We start from the raw sequence: 13358 nt of genomic DNA, 5'->3' as shown, positions 1-13358 counted from the left end.
TCCTATCTGCAAGTGGACTGTGTCTAATGTCTGTTCAACCTAATAAGTCTATACATTTTCAGTAGTATCTCCTTTAAGAGCCTCAAAATACTTAATGACAAATCAGTTCAATACTTCAGGTGTTTCTTTTTAATTCCCATAAAATTGCCATTCCCTCCTCCAGGGGGATTTTTCCAACCAGGGATCGAACCTGGACCTCCTGTATTGTATTTAGGCAGATTCTTTACCATCTCAACCACCAGGGAAGCCCATAAAATTGCTTCAGTTGAGTTCAATCGCTCAGTCACGTCTGACTCTTTGCAACTCTGTGGACTACATTGTGCCAGGCTTCTGAGGCCCAAGAATACTGGAGTGGGTAGCCTATCTCTTCTCCAGGGGATCGTCCCAACCCAGGAATTGAACCGGGGTCTCCCGCATTGCAGGCAGATTCTTTACCAACTGAGCTATCAGGGAAGCCCATAAAACTGCTTATAAAATGCAAATTCAATTGCACTGAAAATTATTTATTTCCATGTCTATCATTAAAAATGTCTTTAAAAACTTGTTAAAATCACATGGGGACACATTTAATTTGACCTAAAATCTGAGACAAAAATTTTTAAGCAAAAATGCCTCTTATTCTTTCTAAAGGATATAAAGTCCAAGTTATAGTCTGAAACTTCACCAAGAAACTGAATTCTAACTCTGGCCATTGTTGATACAGAACTGGTCAGCTCAATGACCTCCCTTTCTGTCTTCTCCAGGAATAAAAGCGGTAAGAATATAAACTTTTAACTGTGGGTGGGATTTGCTGACAAATAATCACTAAAAGCACATCTTTCAAGTGCTCTGATACAGATCTTGGAAGAGCCCAGCTTCAATAGCTCTGAGATACATGGGTATAATTTACAAAAGCTTCTCACCTTATACATCAGCTTTTTTCTGCCATCATTCCCAGCTGAAGTTACAGGGAAGCCTGGAAGCCTGATACTTTAAGCGGCAGCCCCAATAATTGTATTGGTTTTTGTGACTCAATTTTGTAACTTGCATCATGGATATTATTCTAGTGTCTATTTCTTTCCCCTTTCTAAATAAGGTATTTTGCTAATCCAGAATAAGTTATTTAGAAATGTGCATAGTATATGAATAAATACAGATTACATGTATATGTACAAATCTGATTTCCTCCAGTCCCTTCTTAGGAACCAGGGTTTCTATAAGCTTAGGCACAAAAATCTGTTCACTTAGATTTGTATTTCTCAGATCCTCATACCCATTTTATGAGTATTCACAGGATATTGACCTGGAAGAGATATTTCTGACCATTTGATCCAACTGCCTCATTTTTCAGATGAGAAAATCAGGGTCCAAAGAGGGAAGTGAATTATATAAGGAGTGGGTAAGGTCTTTTTATCTGCCATCTCAAAAACAAAAACTTCTGCTTTTCACATAGTAAAACTTAACCAAGTGGTAAGAAAACAAAGATTACTAAATAAACTTGATTGAAAGGAAGGCTGACTGCCAAATGGAGTTTAACAGTTACATATCTTTTTTTTTTTTCACAGAGTCATCCACACAGGAAAATTTTTATGAAGTTAAAAATTAAATCTAAGAAATGAGGAAAAATCATGATTATTGCCCAAATATCTTTCTCCTACAATAAAAGAGATCCAATTTAACTAGGTAAATGATGAGTATTTCAGCTCTATTTCATCTCCTCTATAGATCACTGTAATACAATGTCTTATAAAAGTAGAGCTTTGATAGGCATCCCCACCTATCTATCCTTCAACCAAAATCCAAAACAATCTTACCCATGAATTTAGAAAACCTCCTAGTCTATGTTCCTTCTTCAGCAGTTACTTTATACCCTTTTCTCTCAGTCTCTCTCCTCTACACACTGCTGCCACCATGACCGATCAAGTTCTGGGAAAAACACACATGACCTCTCTAAGCTATTTTTTCCCTTAACAAAGTGTATGAGATTACGATTAAGGACACATCGTGCTGCCTTGGGTCTCCTTAATAGTATAAGAAACTGTGTTAGCTAAAACAGTCTAGTGAGAAATGAGAAAATAATTAATGTCAAGTGAACAATTTCAAATATCTGAGCCACAGAAAATTTTGTATCTAGAGTATATAAGAAGACATTTTTTGAGCAAACAGCTCAAACGTACCTCTTCCATCTTTGCTTCCATTTCTGTGCCAGGACCAGAGAAAGCTAATTCTCTCCCAAAGATCAGCTCACCGTGAATTCCAGTATCCTAGAAGCCAGCATTCAGCTGTCCTTCCACGATCTAGCACAGAATTGCTGGGTGACTTGCTAGAAAGAACCCCTCTCCTCTGCCTCCTCTGGGTATTGATATTCCAGGGTGGCCCCCTGCCACCAGCTAGCTACACATCTGTATCTGTTTCATGTTTTGCTCTCTCCCATTCTCTGAGCCCTAGTGCAATTAACTGTTGAGACTTGACTGGGGCCATCTGTTCTGTTTTGTTTTGTTTTTTTTTTAATCATCCCACAGTGCAAGGAAATATGTAACACTGCGGTTGTTTCAAAAAGCAGTCTCAGGGCTCCCGGACCTGGTGAATAAACTCAGCTGTTCTATTTTGGGTTACTCTCTTTGTTTTCTTCTCGGAAGAGCCTAATTCCGGTCTTTGTCTTGGGCATCCTGCCATGGACACTTTGCTCCTCCCCCGACACCCTCTCCCCAAAATCACCTACTCTAATTTCACCCAAAGGGTTCTGCGCAGAGAAGGAAATGTGTGGCGTGATGAAGACAGTATGGGTGTGCTCGGGTGCTCACTGGTCTGCAGACTTGAGCATGACACTAGAACCCTTCGGGAATTTGGAGACACGAGCACCCTCTGTGGGACAGTGATCACGACCGCACCCCCATTAGACTGCAGGAACCGAAAACCCGTTTCCTGTAGACAGAGACAAGCCCAGGCATCTTCTAGGACTCTGCTCATCTTATCCTGATCTAATTTGAGGTACCCAGTCTCTGACCTGGCCATCAGAAATGAAAGTTCTCATTGTCTGACCTATACAAGTGAGAGTCTTTTCTAACCAAGAGCAACCACCAGGCAAACAAGAATTATCAGACTAGCCCCAACAAGGGAACACAAGGCCACTACACATTTATTTTCTTTTTCAGTGGAATCTCCTGCAGTCAAGAACATCCTTAAAAAGCTAATAATGTTTTTATATATGAACAACTATGAAAAAAATAATAATGTAAACGGGACCAGAATAAAGAGATGGAAAAATGGAAAGAATTTCTTCATTAAGGGGTGGGAGGGAATACTAAAATGATGATCCTCCACTACATAATGTATTGGACAAAGTGATGTCAGTAAGTTGTGATTGGTAGAGAAAGACTGAAAAACAATATCTGATTAAGTTGTTGGGATAAACGTTCAGCCATGTGCACATACAGACATGAACATATATATCTCTGCTCTTAAATATATACAGGTTAGCTATTTAAAAGAACTTAATATTGATACCTTCAGCATTCTTCAGAAAGCATATCTCCTTGAGTCTATGGTGTTTATGAATACAATGAGAAAGTATAATAATGTAAAAAGGAAATAAAAAATTTATTATTTCCTTTTTACATTAATTCCCTGATCAGTCGCTTACTAGCAGAACAGATAAACCAAGTAGGTATGTCAGGGACTCAAAGCTTCAAAGTGATAGTTCACAAAAGAATACCAGGATTTTTGTGTTTTAAAGAAAAAGATTAATTCAGAAGCAGTGCCCCTGCCCTATCTCCACTGTGCCTCACCACGGCCACTGCTGAAAAAAAGGAAGGAAAAGAGAGACACAAGGGTGCTTGACCACATTTTACAATATTTGAGCAGAAAAGGGAAAACAATTTTGGTGTCAGACTATTTCCAAGTGACATTTGGAGCTGCCATCAGCCTGAGCTGGAGGAAAGGACATGTTGGTTGGTGCATCTTACCTGAGCATAGAAGTGCAGACAGATGTAGGTGAGACACAGGAGAAGCCCCAGCCCCTGAATTATGGAGGCCACCAGCAATAGCTTGTTCCTCAAGAATCTCCGGCCTGGTACATTTCCCACATTCTCGTCCAGGGGTTGGACCCCTTCCATCTTCATAATCTGGATGCAGGGACGATGAAAACCGTGACAGGGGGAAACCTGAGGGAGAACCGACTTCTTCCCCACAAAGAAGGAGATGAAGCCAACACAAGGTGTATCAATCAGAAGACACACAGAGGTCCCAGGGCCAGAGATAAGAGGCGATTGAAAGAGCAGAGAGGACTCTCTCAGTTTTAATGCTTCAGCTTTTGCAGGCAGGCGGGGGAACTTCTTTGTGACTAATCTGAATTTCCCCTTTACTTTCTTTCTTTTTTTTTCTCTGGGCTAACAGGGAGTTGTTTTTGTGGCATTCCAGTTCTGATTTGAGTGACTGTGAAAAGACAGTCATAAAAGTGTGCTATTTTCTTAATTTCTCATTGCACCAGTAACCAAATTGTGGGTCACTTGATAAAGATAAAAATCATCATCCGTTGATGTAGAAGCTCACCTATCTCTTCCCCAAGGTGTCTTAAATCATAGAAGAAATTTAAGGAAAATTCTAGCTTAAGTTCTTGCCTGAACTTCATTGGGTAACTAAGCATAGAACCCATTCTACAGATTCAGGAAAAAAAGGCACACAAAGACCATCCTTGAAGTGAAAAAAAGAAAAAGAAAAGATGAAGATAGGATGGCAAATTATGCAGAATAAAGGAGTGCGATCCTCTAGTTTTAGTTCAAGGTATTATAATAAATAAACTAGTATATACTGAGCATATACAATGTGTCAGACCCTGTGCTAAACAGTCTACTATCTTTTTCTCATTTCATCTTTGAGGCAAATTCAGTAAATACTTATATGACTAATTTTAAGCATAGCAGGAAAGAAGCAGAAGAGTATCCTGACTTTTTCCCCTCTTCTCTACTTTACATTTCTTCATACATAATTTTTGCGTGAATGAACAAATGAATAGCTTCAAATAAGCTTTGAAGGTTGTATCTTTCTTTGAGGCCAGGGGTAGACTTAGAATTTGGAAAGTAAGAGTACCCTACCAGTAGGCACTACTTACCCTTTACCACTGAAATGAATGATTAAATGAAATAAATGATAAAATTATTGATAATGGCAAGTTCAAATTAATAGATATTTACTGAGTACACAGTAAGTGCTATGCTATACTGGACAGCACAGGTACACTGGAAGGGGCTGTTTAAGATACAACAACTCTTCCACGGGCCAGTATGTCTCTCTGAGCTCCCCAACAGCTGCTCAACAGATATTTAAAGAAGGGAAGGGAGAAAAATTTTTTAATATCAACAAAATAAATGAGCTGTCATATGCAACCTATTTTTATAGAAAATTGGTTATGAGGCACAATCAAAAGGGAAACAGCTTATAGGAAATGGAAAGTACATTTATTAATACAATAACAGTTTGAATCAATTAGTATATGAATTGATACCCTCATTATAATCATCTTACCTTGCATTTGCAGAACATACTGGTCTTTAAGTTTTCGTCTGAATTATGCGGTGACTAAGACACTACACTACATACTCCAAGCCAAAACTGGAAGTCAAGTTCCATCTAAACTTAATTCTAAACAGTTATTCCTATGAGAGTCTAATTCTTGAGTAGTAGTTAATAGTTCTAAATAAATAAACATTAAAATTGGTAACTATTTCAAAAACTGACTAGAAAAGCCACAGCAACAACAACAACAAAAAAGCCTAATATAACTGTTGGAAACAATAGAGACCATCTGAAAAATAAATAGTGAAAACTATTAAGGCTGAAAATTAAAAATATTTTTAAATAAAAAAATAAATATTTACAGAGTTCACCCTTGTGGCCTAAGCAGCATGTTTTCTCATTGTTAACGTTAGCTTGGCTTCTATGAAGCAAAATGGACAATACTGATATACAAATTACTGTCTTTACAGACCAATGAAAACTCTGCAACAGAATGAATTTCCAGTTTGGTGATGTCCCAGGAAAGTTAAACCAACTATACCAACACTTGGGCCTGCACACCTGAGGCACACCTCCCATCTCCTACCTGCCATGTTTTACCTACTTACAATTTTTTATTGACACTTAAATGATGTTTACAGTTAACTGTTTCTTTTTAAACTGAATACATTCTCACAACTTTTTCACATTCTTTGTGGAAAGAGGAGAAACACACATGGAAAGATAAATAGCAACTGGGTTGGGGGTTCTGGGCAAGAACTTTTGACAAGATTATGAAAGCATTTCAAAAGTTCATCATTAGGCTGGTCTAAACATTTGGAACAAATGAAGCCATCAATCAGAGATCAGTGTTGGGCAGATGGACACACTCCTCTATCTCCAAAGTTGACATGTTTTTTAGAGGTCAAGTATGTCACCAAAATCACTACAGATGGTAATTGCAGCCATGAAATTAAGACACTTACTCCTTGGAAGGAAAGTTATGACCAATGTAGATAGCATATTCAAAAGCAAAGACATTATTTTGCCGACAAAGATCTGTCTAGTCAAGGCTATGGTTTTTCCAGTAGTCATGTATGGATGTGAGAGTTGGACTGTGAAGAAAGCTGAGCGCCAAAAAATTGATGCTTTTGAACTGTGGTGTTGGAGGAGACTCTTGAGAGTCCCTTGGACTGCAAGGAGATCAAACCAGTCCATCCTAAAAGAAATCAGCCCTGGGTGTTCTTTGGAAGGAATGATGCTAAAGCTGAAACTCCAGTACTTTGGCTACCTCATGTGAAGAGTGACTCATTGGAAAAGACTCTGATGCTGGGAGGGATTGGGGGCAAGAGGAGAAGGGGACGACAGAGGATGGGATGGCTGGATGGCATCACTGACTCGATGGATGTGAGTCTGGGTGCACTCCGGGAGTTGGTGATGGACAGGGAGGCCTGGCGCGCTGCGATTCATGGGGTCGCAAAGAGTCAGACACGACTGAGCGACTGAACTGAACTGAACTGATGTCACCTGAATCTGTGTGCAATTTTTTAAAAGCATTTCACAAAGATCCAATACACAGACCCGCCAGAGCAAATCAGCCTTGGATTGGCAGCCTCAGATTTCATTCAAAGCAATTATCTTCTCACAGATCTTCAATCTCCAAATAAACAGCCACTTCAAGACTACAGAAAAGTATAGCGGAAGGGGTTAAGAAAAAGCTTTGACAACTGACAGAATACATCGTGTTTAGGAAGCAGCAAAACTTTTTTGTGTAGGAGGGTGGTGTCTGCCTTTTTTGTTGTTTAGTTTGGGGGAAAACTGTTTTGATTTGGGGGGGTGGTAAAATCCACACTTTTCACTTGTTTCTTAAGTCATCAGTCTATTTGACAAGCATGAGCCAGGTGCCTACACTGTGGTGCTGGGGGAAAATAAATGAACAAAAAGGAAGGGAGAACTAGCAGAGTCAGGAAAGGACTGTGTCCAAGGTGGTTCTACAGGGCTGGGTTAAGAACTTTGAACTGTATCCTGAAGGCACTGGGGAAATACGGAAAGCAGGACACAACAGTATTACATTTTAGGAAAAAATCACTGAATGAAACAAAAATGGCAGGGTGGGATCCATAAGATCAACTGGGGGACTTTTCCAGGGTGTTCTGTGCCAGTTGAGGGGATGGGTAAGCCTAAAAGCCCACCTCTGCACTCGGCTCTCCATGCCTGCTGACCTAGAATAGGAGGTTTCATTCTATGAAGGGGAGCCTTTACCTTCCCACAAAGGTGTGCCCTGCTTCCCAAGTCCTGAACAAAGGGTTGCCTCCACACATATAACTGTACCCTTCTCTAATTCATAAACTCAGACAGGGCTCCTTGTTCTAACTCACCCAAAGAATGGGAGCTAGGGTAAGAGCAGGGGTGGTCCTCAAGCCTGTAATTATTCAAGAGAAATATTACAAGGTCCTGGTCTAGAGCAGAGAGATTAAGAGAGAAGATATTCACAGCGGATATACAAATTCATCAAACATTTTCAGCGCTTACTTTGTGCTACCCTAAAGTGTACAAAGGGAGTCATAACTAAGCTCTGACCTGGGACAGGTGACAGAGTAAGATGGGAGGTGATAGAAACAAATGCATTTCAAATATCAGAAACACCTGATCTGCCATCTGCTGTCACAATCTTCTCTTGATCTTAATGTTCCCATTCTAGTTAACTTAACGTTAACTTAGCACTCCAAAATCTCAAAACGCCAGAATCAGCTTTCATTCCTCCTTGCCTCAATCAGTCAGACTTCTAGGCCTAACCCTTGCAATACAGATCATATTTACTGAACTAAGCTTTGCTTCTGTCCCAAGTCCGTATTACATCTCATTTGAATCTCTGAATTAAACCTACAGCTACTTCCATTCTCTCCCTATTTCCATACTTCTCCCTACTTCCATTCTCCTTGATGTCTAATCCACACTGCTTTGACAGGATCAGTATCTATCTCACAGAGGATTAAGTTGAAATTCTTTAGCACAACACTCAAGTCACTCTGTAATGAAACCCCAAGTCTCCAAATTTATCTCCATTTTCTGTTTATTTCTGATGATCATTTTGCCTCAAATATCCTTATCCTCCATCTCTGATGATCAAAATCCTACACCCTACACACTTTCCATGAAGGACTAGCTGCCTTGTAGGTAGTGAGCTTATGGTACTCCAAAGGGTCTAAACAAAAATCCTGAAGGGATGAGTACTAGTCACAGAATTCTGGCACTGAGTAGGGGATTTGTAGGATCAGAAGTTCGCAAAGCCTAGTTGATCATCAGAATCACTGGGAGAGCTTTTGAAAAAGTCAGATTCCTAATCCCTATCTCTAGAAACTCTATAAGTTTGGAATAGTGCCTGTGAATCTGTATTTCTAAAAGCTTCCATAAGAGCCAAAATTGTGAATCTCCCCAAATGACTACTTAAAGTCTGTTTCATTGTTACAGTTCTATGATATAAATCCTTGCTCAGGGCCTCCCAGAAGGATGCGGTTGTTCCTGCTCCTGTGTAGACAGCATTTTTCATGCTCTGTCTTGTCTTACACAACTATTCAAATCTGTTTCCATCCCCCCGCCCCCGCCTCCATGATACTGAAAGATCTTGAGGTCAAGAGTCTTCTATTGCACACACTCACATGGCCAAAGTAGTATAGTCTTTCTATAAAGATTTGCCAAATTAAATTAAATTTGCTTGCAACAGATGTGAAGTATGCTATTTTCAGGACCAAAGAAGAATGAGAGTCTAAACAAAACTGAAAATGGCACGATTAAATACAGAAGTCTCCTGATAAGTGGACTTTGATCTTAGATGTGAAAGATTAGCAAACCTGAAATGTGTACTTTTCATTGAAACCGGATGCACACCATTAGTACGAATGTACATGTGAACTCGTATAATGATATTCCGTTGGGTTTCAGACTCATTAGCCCCTTATTTGTCAATTTCTCTTCTTCCGATACTGATTTTCCCTTTCATTCTTCATGTTTGTTCCTTTTCTTTATCTTGAATCGACCACTGGAAGTTATTTTAGGGCATGATGATAGATTCTAAAACTTAGTGGCAGAGAACTGCTGCAGAATCTTTTTCTCTCTATGGAAATATCCCCGTGAAGTACTACACCATTATGGAAAGCAAATATATAGACAGTATTTTTGGCTCATAAAATTACATTTTAAGCTGTGCATTTAAAATATGTATGCAATGCCAAGAATATATAAAAAATTGTAAGCAAATCTTTCAACTAATAACAGTATAGGCCATTTTTTAAAAATCAACTTTACAGAAATAGTTACAGATAAAACTGTATCTACTTCAAGTTAACAATTAGATGAATTTTGACAGTTGTACACTCTCAAGAAAACCACCGTCACATACAGAACATTTACTCATTCCCAAAAGAAAATTCTCTTTAAATAACAATCATTCCACAAACAAATTTAAACTGAATACATAAGAAATTCCCTTCTCTTTCCAAAATATTTTAAATTGGGTATAAATTGTGTCAACCAGTGATTCTCAACTGGGTGATTTTAACTGTTCCACCCGAGGAGTCATTTGGCAATATCTGGAGATGGTTTTTGTTACCCGGATTTGGGGTGGGTGCTACTGACATCCAGTGGTTAGAGGCTGGGCATGCTTGCTGCTAACATCCTACAATGTACAGGACGGCGCCCACTACCACAAAAGATTATTGGCCTAAAATATCAGTAATGCTGAGGCTGAGAAACCCTAGTATAGATGTCCATGTCCATAACTGATTAAATGAGGCAATACAATATTCACTTTCTGAGCCTTTACATTTGCTTATTGTCCTGCCTTAAATGTCTCTCCAATGCCCAAAAACAAACCTATGAAGACGGCACTATTTTCTTCCCCATTTTATAATTGAAAGAAACTGAGGCTTAGAGAGGTGAACTAACTTGGTCAAGGTCACACAATAAGTGTGTAGCAGGGCTGGGATTTGAAACCTGGTTCTTTTACTCCAGAGCCTGTTCTTAAATTCCACTATTTATTTTTGTAACACTATTGATTTTTCTAAATAAAGATATAAGCTCTGTGTCTCAACTCAGTAAACAGTCAATACATCTAAACAGATATTAACATGCCAAATGTATACAACCACTATTCAATAAGAGAAAATAACTTCTTTTTATCAGAGATTTTTTTTTTCAATTATTTTCAAATTATTGGTGAATGGGAGTATATCTTATGTTCTTATATGTCTTGTTTGTACATAGCACTAAAGCCTCTCTTCATTCCATCTTCCTAGGAACACTGTGCATGGTAATTACTAACCACATCTTTAACATGAGGAACCAGAGTCTCAGAGAAAATTAACCACAACAGTGTTGGGATTTAAACCAAGATCATCTGGGTTTGTCTGTTCATTTAATTGTACCAAACCCTCAATAGTTGGTATTTTAAAATGAAAGTCTGCATCCCTCCAAAATCTGTATGTTGAAGCACTAACCCCCAATATGATGGTATTTTGATATACGGCCTTTGGGAGGTAATAGATCCTGAGGGCAGGACCCTGATCAGATGGGATAAACGCTCTTAGAAGAAGTACCAGTTGCTTTTTCTCTCTACTGCCAAGCGAAGCCACAGTGAGAAGGCAGACATCTGCAAGCCAGGCAGAGAGCTCTCATCAGAAGCTGACCATTGCTGGCTCTTTAATGGCCTTCTAGGCTCCAAACTGTGAAAAAAAAAATGAAATTTCTGTTGTTTAAGCACCCACTCTACAGTATTCTGTTATGGCAACCCAACCAGACCAAGACAGCTGAAAATAATAAAAACTGTACCAGAAGAGCATTGTTTCTTAAACTCTCGTTTCTACCCTTAGATATACCCACTCTAACGAATTTCACCCTGTCATCTTCAATGTCCTTCTAAGAATTCTTTTCTGAATGTTCTCCTATGTGGTAGCTAGAATGAAACAAGCTATACAATACACCAAGCAATGTGTCTAGACAGAGTAGGCCCTAAATAGCCGGTATTGTTTTGTGTTTTTTTAAACCTGTAAGTGCTTTTCAGTGTTTATCCTTTCACTGATATTTTACATTAACCACTCCTTAAAGCTTCTGGAAGGTTCAATCAGCAGTTTCTCTCTTTGTGAATGTAGTACTCCCTATGTCTCTATCCCCAATACCACTGTATATGGTTTGTTCACTCATTTCTGCCTCCCTAAACTGTACTGGTAAGCCCTTGGGGTATATCTTTCTGCAAAAATCACACACACACACACACACACACACACACAAAAACCCCTACAGCTTTATGCAAATCAGCTTAGGGAATTCCTCCAGGCCTCCCCTTCCTACTTTCTGCTGTGTTCCTTGGTGCTTTCTGCAGTTCCTTCCATTTTTCTTCCTGCATTAGCTCAAACTTATCTTGGTTAAACTTGGGGCCTAGATCTCAACTTCCTGTTTTATAACTGATCCTGAAGTCCCAAAGGATGTCATGCTAGGAACTGCTCATGCTCCAGGTTCCTCCAATCCCTCTGCCCGAGTGTGCGGTTCTTCACCACACCACCTTCCTCCTGCTCTAGGCTAAGTCTGGGGAAGATGGATTAGGCTCTTCTTTTATCACACATCACAGTCTGCCCTATGTCAGAGTTCTGCGTGTGTGTGCCTGTCTTGCCACATGGAAGAGAGTCCACGCCCTCTTCATTCTCATATGCCTTTGCTCCCCCAGCACCTGTCCATGGCTGTGCTCAAAACTGTAGGTGAATCAGACTGAACTGGGGCTACAACTGTACTCCAGCTCTTTAGAGCTTTTAGCCTTCTTTTCTTCTATCCTTCTAGCTTCTTCTTTGATTCCACTTTGCTTTTATTCTTGACACTTTGGACAAAAGTCAGAAGACCTGTATGCAAATCAAAGCTTTGCTACTTGCCGTTGGACAAGTTATTTAACCTCCCAGCCTTCATGCACTCATCTACTACAGGTCAGAGTGAGTATCTAAGTTAGCATTCAACAATTGTTAATTGTCACTGTTAGTATCATTATTGTAACTTGAAAATTGCCATGGTGAGAGTATTTATATCACTGAAATTAGTTAACACTTGGGATTTTTTTTTTTCAGACAGCTGCTTTACCAGCACACCATTAGGCTAGTACTGTATATTGAAATGATGATATATTTGATCTATTAGGTTAAATAATTATTAAAATTAATTTCACTTCTTTTTACTTTTTAAATATGGCTACTAAAGAATTTTAGATTACATTGCGATGTTCTTTTTGGATAGTGCTGGGCTATACAGACCCTTACCCACATGCTAGCATGAACCCATCAACACCCCAGAATGTGGTTCCCAGGTATTTTGGGGCATCCAGGGAGAGTGCAGGTGCTCCAAAAAATGGTCCACGTTGATATCTGCCACCTTTATCAGCAGTTCTGTCTGTGAACCATTGTTCTTCCTGAGTCATCATCCAATCACCTTGACATTCCAGACTGATCTCTCTATATTCTTGTTCAATTTGCTGTGGGTTAGGTCCCTTCCATAGTTATTAGAAATGTCTACTCACAGGACCCAAGAGCCCAGTATCTCTATTTTAAGGGTCTCTATCCATTTCATCACAGTTCCAGGTGGCAAGGTAAGAGACAACTCAGTGCCCACCAATGAAAAAATCCTGCTGCTGCTACGTCACTTCAGTTGTGTCCAACTCTGTGCGACCCCACAGACGGCAGGCCACTAGGCTCCTCTGTCCCTGGGATTCTCCAGGCAAGAATACTGGAGTGGGTTGCCATTTCCTTCTCCAATGCATGAAAGTGAAAAGTGGAAGTGAAGTCATTTAGTCGAGCCCGACTCTTAGCGACCCCACGGACTGCAGCCCACCAGGCTCCTCCGTCCATGGGATT

General features: G+C 39.6%; 1 protein-coding gene across 4 annotated transcripts in view; it reads right to left on the bottom strand.

The window, feature by feature from the left end:
• Nucleotides 1–4209, bottom strand: part of TNFSF4 (TNF superfamily member 4) — a 32386-nt gene extending 28177 nt beyond the window's left edge. For 2 of the 4 annotated variants that reach the window (XR_011467151.1, XM_005888157.2), the window contains exon 1: nucleotides 3945–4209. Coding sequence is in view for 3 of the 4 variants with exons in the window: in XM_005888157.2 (XP_005888219.2) it covers nucleotides 3945–4100 (156 nt within the window). In the remaining variant the exon portion in view is untranslated. Of the gene's footprint in view, nucleotides 1–2156; nucleotides 2502–3944 lie in introns of those variants that run through there. The other 2 variants (XM_070384475.1, XM_070384476.1) reach the window with 2 other exon arrangements.
• Between the last annotated feature and the right edge of the window lie 9149 nt (nucleotides 4210–13358).

The sequence above is a fragment of the Bos mutus genome, chromosome 16 (genome assembly GCF_027580195.1).
Source record: "Bos mutus isolate GX-2022 chromosome 16, NWIPB_WYAK_1.1, whole genome shotgun sequence".
Lineage (NCBI taxonomy): Eukaryota > Metazoa > Chordata > Mammalia > Artiodactyla > Bovidae > Bos > Bos mutus.
Note: the sequence above shows the minus strand (reverse complement) of the source record. Positions and strands in the feature narration are given on the sequence as shown.